The 11,538-nt window shown below is 43.4% G+C and overlaps 1 protein-coding gene across 26 annotated transcripts in view; it reads left to right on the plus strand.

The window, feature by feature from the left end:
* ttn.2 (titin, tandem duplicate 2) overlaps positions 1-8,966 on the plus strand; it is a 248,700-nt gene extending 239,734 nt beyond the window's left edge. For all 26 annotated transcript variants that reach the window (XM_078174675.1, XM_078174686.1, XM_078174684.1 and 23 more), the window contains 3 exons: positions 91-5,967; positions 6,079-6,378; positions 7,650-8,966. In XM_078174675.1, coding sequence (XP_078030801.1) covers positions 91-5,967; positions 6,079-6,378; positions 7,650-7,942 — 6,470 coding nt within the window. In that variant the 3' untranslated portion in view covers positions 7,943-8,966. The remainder of the gene's footprint in view (positions 1-90; positions 5,968-6,078; positions 6,379-7,649) is intronic.
* The last annotated feature ends 2,572 nt before the right edge of the window (positions 8,967-11,538 follow it).

Genomic DNA, 11,538 nt, shown 5'->3' on the forward strand with positions numbered 1-11,538 from the left:
CTGAGTGATGTCCTCTCCAGCTGCTGTTCCTTAAAAAGAAAAATAATCTCAAAGAAATCAAACTAATGCTTTTTGTCATTTGAATTCCAGTTCCTGCTAGGATCCACCTGCCTGAGGAGCTTCAGGGAATGGGAGCAGTCCATGCTGTCTGTGGTGAGCGCATCACCATCAAGATCCCCATCTCTGGCAAGCCTGAGCCAGCAGTCGTTTGGCAGAAGGGTCAGGAGATCCTCTCCAACTCTCCTCGTTACCAGGTCATCACCACCAGATCTTTCACCTCTCTGGTGTTCATGAAGGGAATGGAGAGGAAGGATACTGGCTACTACATCATTACAGCAAAGAACAGGTTTGGTACAGACAAGCAAACCATTGAGGTGAACGTTGCTGACATACCTGATGCTCCAAAGGGACTGGTTGTCAGTGACATTGCTCGGGACTCCATCACCTTGACCTGGGAACCCCCTGCCAGTGATGGTGGAAGTGACATCATTAGCTACATTGTGGAGAAGTGTCCCACCACTGCTGACAGGTGGATCCGAGCTGGACAGACCACTGACTGCAGCATCACCATCATCAACATATTTGGAAAGACCAAGTACCAGTTCCGCGTCATTGCCGAAAACCAGTTTGGCCTGAGCCATCCTTCTGAGCCAACTGAGCCCATCACCACAAAGGAGGACAAGTCTGTGATTAGGAATTATGATGAGGAAGTGGACGAAGCCAGAGAGGTCACCAAGGAGGAGGCTCTGTTCTACAAGGTGAAGGAGCTGTCCTCCAAGTACATCATCTCTGAGGAACTCTCTCGCTGCCAGTTTGGAGTGGTCCACCGCTGCACGGAGATTGCCACAAAGAAGACCTTCATGGCCAAGTTCATCAAGGTCAGAGGAACCGACCGTGAGTTGGTTCTCAGAGAAATTGAGGCCCTTAACATAGCAAGGCACAAGAATATCATCTATCTACATGAATACTTTGAAAGCATGGAGGAGATTATCCTCATCTTTGAATTCATTTCTGGAGTTGACATCTTTGAGCGCCTTGGCACGAGCAACTTCGAGCTGACAGAGCAGGAGATTGTCCGGTACCTGAGACAAGTCTGCTCTGCCCTCAAGTTCTTGCATAGCCACAACTTCGGCCACTTTGATATCCGCCCAGACAACATTGTCTACACCACCAGGAAAAGCACCACCATAAAGATTATTGAGATGGGCCAGGCTAGGCTGCTGGTGCCAGGAGAAAACATCAGAATGCTGTTCTCAGCTCCCGAGTACTGTGGCCCTGAGGTCCACCGTCATGACCTGGTCACAACAGCCACTGATATGTGGTCTGTTGGCGTAATGGCCTACGTTTTGCTTAGTGGCCTTAATCCATTTGCGGCAGAGTCCACTACAAAGATGATTGAGAACATCTCCAACTGTGAGTACATCTTTGACAGTGAAGCATTCAAGGACATCAGCTTGGAAGCTATGGACTTTATAGACAGACTTTTAGTCAAGGACATGAAGCTCCGTATGACAGCCCACGAGGCTCTGGAGCACCCATGGCTCAAGATGAAGATTGAGCATGTCAGCAACAAGATCATTAGGACACTGAGACACAGAAGGTACTACCAGACTCTGGTAAAGAGGGTAGATACTATTGTATCATCAGCTCGTGTGGCCTACGGTGGCGCCTTCAAGAACCAGAGAGGATTGGCTGTGGGTAGAGTGAAGATTGGAACTGAGTACCATGGCCTTCGCAGTGGTCCAGTCATGCATGGTTCAGCTGAAGAAGGTGGCCATGTCAGATTTACTTGTAGCATCACCAACTTTGACAAGAGTACACAGGTGACATGGTATCACGGTACCCGTCAGCTACATGCAAGCGCCAAGTATGAAATCACTTACAGCAATGGTTTTGCCAGCATCTATGTAAAGGACATTGAAGAGAGTGATGATGGTGTGTACAGGTGCAAGGTGGTGAGTGACGATGGAGAGGACAGTGCTTATGGAGAGCTCTTTGTTGAGACAGTGAGGAGCATCAGAGAGTACTACCTTAGTCGCACCATCAAGAAACTGAGGAAGAGAGTCGACAAGACGAAACTCCTGCAGAGACCACCAGAGTTCACTTTGCCTCTCTACAATCGCTCTGCCTACATCGGTGAAGATGTGCGCTTTGGTGTCACCATTACCGTGCACCCGGAGCCTCATGTCACATGGCTCAAGAATGGAGAGAAAATCAAGCCAGGTGAAGATGACACCAAGTACACGTTCACCAGCGATAAGGGTCTTTACCAGCTGATGATCCACAACCTGGACTTAAGTGATGATGCAGAATACACCGTCATGGCTCACAACAAGTTTGGAGAAGACAGCTGCACAGCCCGTCTCACTGTGACACCTCATCCTGTAATGGAGGAAACTATGAGGCCCATGTTCAAACGCCTGCTGGCTAATGTTGACTGTGTTGAGGGACATAGTGTCCACTTCGAGCTCAGAGTCTCAGGAGTCCCCACTCCCACTCTGAAATGGGAGAAGGACAGTCATCCACTTCAGTTTGGTCCAAAGGTCGTTGTCATACAGGAGGACGTTGACCACTATGTCCTGTACATCAGAGATACTCTGCTCGAGGACTCTGGTGTGTACAAGGTGACAGCAACCAACTCTGCTGGCTCTGCAAGCTGCCAGGCTACACTGCAGGTGGACCGCCTCACCTACACCAGGAGAGAGTACAAGAGCGAGGAGGAGAAATACCTACACGTACAGAAACAAATTGAAAAGACCAACAAGATGGCTCAGCATATTGTTGCCACTAAGGAGCTTGTACCTCTAAACCCCACAGCTCAGGAGGCACTTAACTTTGCTGCAGAGATGTACAAGCCTGCAGTGAGCACCAAGAACGTTGAGGGTGAGTTCGACATCACAGTTGAGAAGACTGAGACTAAGAGGCTGGAGGAGGAGAGGAGGATCTTTATGCCATATGAGATCCCTGAGCCTGTGGTTCATGATCCTAGAGCCCTGGATGAGGACAAAACTATCAAACAGTTTGTGGCTCTGTCCGACATGAAGTGGTATAGAAAACTGAGAGACCAGTATGAGATTCCAGAGAGGATGGAGAGGATTGTGCAGAAGAGGCAGAGACGTATTCGTCTGTCCAGGTGGGAGCAGTTCTACGTCATGCCCCTCCCGAGAATCACTGACCAGTACAGGCCAAGGTGGCGTATTCCAAAACTCACTCTGGATGACTTGGAGACTGTTAGGCCTGCTCGCCGTTCACCTTCTCCTGAATCTGAGATCTCTTACAGATCCAGAAGGAGATCATTGGGAGATCTTAGTGACGAGGAGCTGCTGATGCCTGTGGATGACTATCTTTCCATGAGGAGAACAGAGGAAGAGAAAATGATGCTGGAGGATGAACTGGAGCTTGGCTTTTCTGCCTCTCCTACAGGCAGCCCTGTTCGCGTTGAGCGGCGTGCCGTGGAACGTGAAGAGAGAAGGCAGGAGGTCAGACATGAGGCTGCTGAGGTTACTGAGACAAAGAAGAAACGCACTATTTCTCAGTACACGAGGAGGCGAAGGTCACTGTCTCCCACATACATTGAGCTCATGCGTCCAGTCTCAGAGCTGATCAGACCATCACGGGCCATGCCTGTGGAAGTAGAGGGAGAGGTTGTTGCAAGAAGGTCTCCCACCCCTGAGAGGACCCGTCCCCGCTCTCCCAGCCCCATCAGGTCTGTTGAAAGGTCATCCCGCTCCTCCTCCAGGTTTGAGCGGTCTGCCCGCTTCGACATCATGTCCCGCTATGAGGCCAGAAAGGCTGCTATAAAGGCTGAGAGGAAATACCAGGTGGTTACCCAGACACCTTTCAGTCTGGATCACGCTCCCCGTGTGACTGTTAGGATGCGCTCTCATCGTGTACCAATTGGCCAAGACACGAAATTCACCCTGAACATCCAGAGCAAACCAGAGGCCGAGGTCAAGTGGTTCCACAATGGAACAGAAATCTCTGAAAGCAGTGAGAAATATGTCTTCACCAACATGAGTGGTGTTTTGTCCATCACTATTCTGGACTGCCATGAGGAGGACAGTGGCACATACCGCTGTGAATGCACCAACTCTAGGGGAGAAGCTTCCGACTATGCCACCCTTGATGTGGCAGGTGGCGGCTACACCACCTTCTCCTCTCGCCGCAGGGATGAGGATGTTCTCAAAGGATATGTCCCTGAAGTCACTCGAACTGATCACTATCACACCACCCACTTCAAAACTGGCTATGCTACTCAGACCCATTTTGAGGTTGAAGAGAGCAAGACTAAGCTAACTGAGACACGTGAGGTTTCCACACGTGAGAGATACGCTGCCTCCTCTGAGAGGTACTCCTCTGCTGAGAGGTACTCCTCTGCTGAGAGGTACTCCTCTGCTGAGAGGCTTGATTCATCTGTCAAGTATGCATCTGCCGAATACCTATCATCTGATTCCTCATACTCATCTGAAAAGTTTTCTCTGACTGGGAAACACACCACAACTGAAGCTAAACTGAAGTCGACTTCTGCTGCTGTTGCTGAGGAAGTTGCTGTGCTTAAGGTGAAGCCTTCTCTTCCTGCCAGAATCCTCACCAAGCCCCAGTCTGTGACAGTTGCAGAGGGAGAGACAGCCAGATTCTCCTGTGATATCGATGGGGAGCCTGCACCTACTGTAATATGGATGTACGAGGGCAGAACCATTGTCTCAACTCACCGCATCCAGGTCACCACCACTCAGTACAAGTCCAGCATGGAGATCTCCTCTGTGATGGCCTCCGATGAGGGCAGTTACACGGTGGTGGTAGAGAACTCAGCAGGCAGGCAAGAGGCTCACTTCACCTTGACCATCCGCAGACCAGCTCCCAAAGAGGAGGTCAAGGCTGTCAAATCCCCTGAGCCATCTGTAAAGTCACCCACTCCCAGTGTGAAGTCACCAGAGCCTTCAGTCAAATCGCCTACTCCTTCCGTAACCTCCCCTGTCCCAAGCGTCAAGTCACCTGAGCCTTCAGTTAAATCACCAGCTCCAAGTGTGAAGTCTCCTGAACCAACGTCTCCTGCTCCCGGTGTGAAGTCACCGACACCAGGTGTGAAGTCACCCACACCAAGTGTGAAATCTCCTGAACCAGAGGGAATTAAGTCTCCAAGGAGCATTAAGTCTCCTGAGCCAGCCGCACCCTCTCCAGCACCCGGTGTCAAATCACCAGCTCCAGGTGTCAAATCACCAGCTCCAGGTGTCAAATCACCAGCTCCAGGTGTCAGATCTCCCGAACCTGAGGGAGTGAAGTCACCACGGGGTATAAAATCTCCAGAACCCAGACTCAAGTCACCTCCACCACCACTCAAGTCTCCAGAGAGTGTGAAGTCACCGGAGCCCGAGGAAGTAAAATCACCTCGTGGTGTCAAATCTCCGGAACCTGCAGGACTCAAAACACCAAAAGGTATCAAATCTCCAGAACCTGCGGGAATCAAAACACCAAAAGGTATCAAGTCCCCAGAACCTGCAGGCATCAAATCACCAAGGGCCTTAAAGTCCCCTGAGCCCGAGGGGATCAAATCACCTCCTAGGATGAAGTCCCCTCCTCCTAGCTTGTCCCCCAAGAGGGTTGTGTCTCCACCCACCGTCAAATCCCCAACCCCGAAACCTCCCAGGGTCCTGAGTCAGCTAACAGCCGAGGCCAGTGAGGGTTCGGTGAGGATGTCCTGCGTCTGTGAGAGCAGCGTCAGGGAGGTGGTGTGGTACATCAACGGGAGGAGGCTTTCACAGAGCAGTCGCTTTGAGATGCACTACTCTGAGGGCTCCTGCAGCCTCCTGATCCATGATTTGGCAGACAGTGATCAGGGAGAGTACATCTGTGAGATGACATCAGAGGGAGGAGTATCCAAATCCTCCTTCTCATTCACCGGACAGGTGTTCCAGTCCATACGCATGAAGGTCAAAGCCTACCGTGAACAGCAAGTGGCACTTAAAGGTGAGTACCTGCCTCTTAAAATCGATGCAGATTAAATCCTATGCTAATTAGAATAAATCCTTAACTGTGAACTAATTTACGTATTTACCTGTCTGTCTCCACCCACATCAGGATCAATGGTGATGAGTCACAAAGAGTCTTCATCAGCAGTGAGCTCAGCCATGATGATGAAGAAAGAAATGCACACGAAGGAGGAGTCAACGTCTTTCTCTTCCTCGTCTTCTGCCCAGCAGGCGATGATGTCATCCATGATGGAATCAAGCTCCATCAGCAGCATGGCAGCTGAGATGAAGTTTGAGACCATGTCCATGTCCAGCATGTCCTCCATGACATCAGAGACATACGCCATGAGCTCCAGCAGTCTGACTGAGATGTCCTCACACATGGAGGGATCCTCGTTCAGAGCGATCGGTAAGACTGGTGATGAGAGTGAGTTTGTGACTTTTTAAAAGTAGCTTTGCTTTTGATTCGTTGCTTCCACATTTAGATTCAGAGGCGACTGAAAGGCTTTTATTTTGAAATCAATAACTATGAGTCATAATCGGGGTGTAAAGTAAACAAAGACATTGATTTAGCAGTTGTTATGCCTCTGTGCTAGCTGTGGACAGAGACATTATGTTTTGGGTTGTCTGTCCATCAAATCCTTTTTTGTAAACACAATAATTCAGGAACGCTTTGAGGGAAATTCAAATTCAACACAAACGTCCACTTAAACTTGTCAATGAACTGATAAGAACTTGGTGGTCAAAGGTCAATGTGATCTTGTCCATCTCATTCTTGTAAACACGTTATCTCAAAAACACCCTAGGGAAATTCTTCAGATTTGGCACAAATGTCCAATCAGACTCAGTGATTAACTGATTAGAATTTGTTAGTCAGTGATCTTATCTGTCTTATTCTCATGAATGCAATATCTCAAGAACACCTCAAATTTGGCACAAACGTCCACTTTGGCTTAACTTTGACCTGGTTTTAAATTGGCGGTCAAAGGTACAGTCACTGGGATTTTGTAATGAATGAGACATTCTCGTGAACGTAATATCTCAAGAACACTCTGAGAGAATTTCTTCAAATTTGGCACAACGTCCAGTCAAGAATGAACTGATTAGAATTTGGTGGTCAAAGGTCACTGTGACCTTGCATTCATCTCATTCTTGTGAACATGATATCTGAATAAGGCCTTGAGGGAATTCCCCTCCAATTTGGCACAAATGTCCACTTGAACTCAGTGATGGACTGATTAGAATTTGGTGGTCAAATGTCAAAGGTCACCATGACCTCACAAAACATGTTTTTGGCCATAACTTAAGAATTCTTACACTGATAATGACAAAATTTCAGACAGGATAATATAATGAAATGATGACAGTTTATATCTAAAAGGTCAAAGGTCAACTTCACTGTGACATCATAATGTTTTGTATAAAGAAAGGTCATTATTCAGCATCATATCTCAGGAACAGAAGGAGAGACTTTTGGTCAGACACTGAATTGGTGACTCTAATCTTGAAACTGTAACAAACTTGACTCATGCATGAAGGCAAACAAGCACAAGGTGATAGTTCTAGTTTGTACCTGATTTTGAAAATCAAAACTTCCCTCTGTTGTGAAATGATGTGGCCACTAACATTTTGTCTTTAAAATCTCTGTGTGCACTGATGTATATGTGCTGTGGTTTCCAGGTTCTGCTCCCAGGATCGAGGCTCTGCCGGAGGACATCAGCATTGAACCAGGCAAAGTCCTCACAGTCACCTGCGCCTTTTCCGGCGAAGCCAAACACATCGAGTGGTCCCGCAGCGGCAGAAAGATTGAGGTGACTGCCGGCGGACGCTTCCACATTGACACCACGGAAGACCTGACCACTCTCATCATCACCGGGGTGAAGGAGGAAGACGCTGGAACCTACACCCTGAAGCTATCTAATGAGCTCGGATCTGACACAGCGACTGTTCACATCAGCATTCGATCAGCATAAAAGAAAAAGAAAAAAAAATCTAATCTTCCTATCTTCCCCTTTTCCCTACTTCCATGCCTTTTTATTTATTCATTAAGCAAAATAATCGACTTGATTACGATCTGGATTTCTGTTCTTGTAAATATGAACTATTTTTGTACCAATCTTGACATTAATTTATGCCAAACTAGACTAAAGTCTAAAGGTGTTATAAAATGTGCCATATTGGATGACTTAGGATTTTTGATCCATTTTTCTGTGACATGTACATAATGTATATAGCCGAATTTAACGGTTATGGGAAATGTATGCAATGTTATTTATGACAATAATATTAACTGAAACAAAATGAAACTAAATGTGGTTTAACAGGAGAAAGTTCCGCTTGGAACGAATACCCTGTTAAACTGAGAAACTAAACTCTGTGCCTCAACGATAAGTTGAAGTCTAAGATTGCCTCAACAGGTAGAGAGGCTCCCTGTTGATGTTAACTCAATCAGAGACAAAACTAGAAATGCACTGCGGTGCTGTTGCATTGTAACTAAAGCGTGAGATCCTGAGTGCTGTTTGCAGTTACCCTCATGTAAGCAGGACGACTGGACCTCACGCTCTGACTGATTATGTCATACTGCCATTTCGATGACATGCTCACAGTGCGAGCGGCCTGCACTCCCTGAGCACAAGTGTTTCTTTTTGTTTTGTGCTCTGCTTCTGGCAAATGACCACTCGCTCGGGCTCTTCAGTCGTACCATCAACCTGGCCAATCACATGAAAGTAGAGTCCCCCCTGTGCTTGTTTGCAGAGGCAGAGCTGTCTCTTGGAGGTCTGCAGTGTGTTTGTGTGTTAGTTTTTAGGCCTGTCAGTCAAGCTGGGCGCCACCAGGCAGCCGAAACCAACCGCCACTGCCTTCAACGAGGACGAGAAGAAGTGTGGTTGCCCTGCACTTTGTTTTGATTGAAGTTAGAGTTGTAGCATTGATTATTTTCGCAGCCTCCTTGAGTTTTTCTCCAATTATTGATTTAATAAAGCATGATTATCAGCACTACAGGATGTCTCTGCAGTGTTTATTTTTTGTGCTTCTACTTTGAATTGGAAGAATACAATAATTTGTAAGTTATAGTATATGCTATACAAATATGAAAAAAGTGATGGTATAGAATGTTGTAAAAGATTGTAGCCAAAACCATCAAAGTAAAGTATGTTTTAAAAATTGTTACGGAAAAAACAACAGTATGGTATGTTGTAAATATTGTGACCAAATCAAGTCATAGTATAGTATGTCATAAAAAAACAGGTATGCCTTTCAAAAATCACAAACAAATGGCATAGTATAGTATGTCATCAAGAGTCAGGAAAAAATGTCAGAGTATAGTATGTCTTCAAAAATCACCAAAAAACGTCATAGTATAGTATGTCGTCAAAAATCATGAAAAAATGCCATAGTACAATATGTCGTCAAGAATCATGAAAAAAAGTCATATTACAGTATGTCGTCAAAAATCATGAAAAAATGCCATTGTACAGTATGTTGTCAAGAATCATGAAAAAAAGTCATAGTATAGTATGTCGTCAAAAATCATAAAAAATGCCATAGTATAGTATGTCGTCAAGAATAATGAAAAAAAGTCATAGTATAGTATGTCGTCAAGAATCATGAAAAAAAGTCATAGTATAGTATGTCATCAAGAATCATGAAAAAAAGTCATAGTATAGCATGTCGTCAAAAACCATGAAAAAAAGTCATAGTATGTCGTCCAAAACCATGAAAAAAAGTCATAGTATAGTATGCCGTCAAGAATCATGAAAAAAAGTCAGCATAGTATGCCGTCAAGAATCATGAAAAAATGTCAAAGTATAGTATGTCGTCCAAAACCATGAAAAAAAGTCATAGTATGTCGTCCAAAACCATGAAAAAAAGTCATAGTATAGTATGTCATCAAGAATCATGAAAAAAAAGTCATAGTATAGTATGTCGTCAAGAATCATGAAAAAAAAGTCATAGTATAGCATGTCATCAAGAATCATGAAAAAAGTCATAGTATAGCATGTCATCAAGAATCATGAAAAAAGTCATAGTATAGTATGTCGTCCAAAACCATGAAAAAATGTCATAGTATAGTTTGTCTTCAAATATCACAAAAAAACCTGTATTCAAAAAGTGCGTAAAATTTAATAGTATAATATGTTGTCAAAATGCTCTAAAAAATGTACTGATATAGTATGTTGTCAAAAATCACAAAAAAACAAAATCATGAAAAAACTTTATAGTATAGTATGTCATCAGGAATCATGAAAAAATGTCATAGTATAGTACGTCGTCAAAAATCACGAAAAAGAAAACAAGAAACGTCATAGTATAGTATGTTGTCAAACTGCTCTAAAAATGTAGTAGTATGTTAAAAATCATAAATAAACGTCATTGTATAGTGTGTTGTTAAAAATCATCAAAAAACTTCATAGTATAGTATATCGTCAAAAATCATGAAAAACGTCATAGTATAGCATGTCATCAAGGATCATGAAAAAAAAGTCATAGTATAGCATGTCATCAAAAATTATGAAAAAATGTCATAGTATAGTATGTCGTCAAGAATCATGAAAAAAAGTCATAGTATAGTATGTCGTCCAAAACCATGAAAAAATGTCATAGTATAGTATGTTGTCAAGAATCACGAAAAAAAGTCATCGTATAGCATGTCGTCCAAAACCATGAAAAAAAGTCATAGTATAGTATGTCATCAAAAATCACGAAAAACGTCATAGTATAGTATGTCGTCAAGAATCATAAAAAAAAGTCATAGTATAGTATGTCATCAAAAATCACGAAAAACGTCATAGTATAGTATCTTGAAAAAAATTATGAAAAAACGTAATAGTACAGCATGCCGTCAAGAATCATGAAAAAACGTCATGGTATAGTGTGTCTTCAAAAATCACAAAAAACAAAACAAAAAACGTCATAGTATAGTATGTCGTCAAACTGCTCTAAAAATGTAGTAGTATAGTATGTTGTTAAAAATCATAAATAAACGTCATTGTATAGTGTGTTGTTAAAAATCATCAAAAAACTTCATAGTATAGTATATCATCAAAAATCATGAAATACGTCATGGTATGGTATGTACTGAAAAAAATCACGAAAAACGTCATAGTATAGTATGTCGTCAAAAATCAAGAAAAAACTTCATAGTAAAGTATGTCATCAAAAATCTACTCAAAATAAAATAGTATCGTATGTCGTCAAGAATCATGATAAAACATCATGGTATAGTGTGTCTTCAAAAATCACAAAAAACATCATAGTATAGAATGTCGTCAAATTGCTCTAAAAAACGTACTAGTATAGTATGTTGTCAAAAATCACAAATAAACGTCATAGTATATAGTACGTCGTCAAAGTCATAGTCGTAGTATATCATCAAAAATCATGATAAAACATCATAGCATAGTATGTCATCAAGAATCATGGAAAAACTTAATAATATAGTATGTCGTCAAATATCACCAAAAAACGTCATAGTATAATATATTGTCAAAAATCACCAAAAAACGTCATGGTATAGTATGTAATCAAAAATCACCAAAAAAGTAATAGTATAGTAATTAATCAAGTATTA

This window comes from Epinephelus lanceolatus, chromosome 14, assembly GCF_041903045.1.
Source record: "Epinephelus lanceolatus isolate andai-2023 chromosome 14, ASM4190304v1, whole genome shotgun sequence".
Classification (NCBI taxonomy): Eukaryota; Metazoa; Chordata; class Actinopteri; order Perciformes; family Serranidae; genus Epinephelus; species Epinephelus lanceolatus.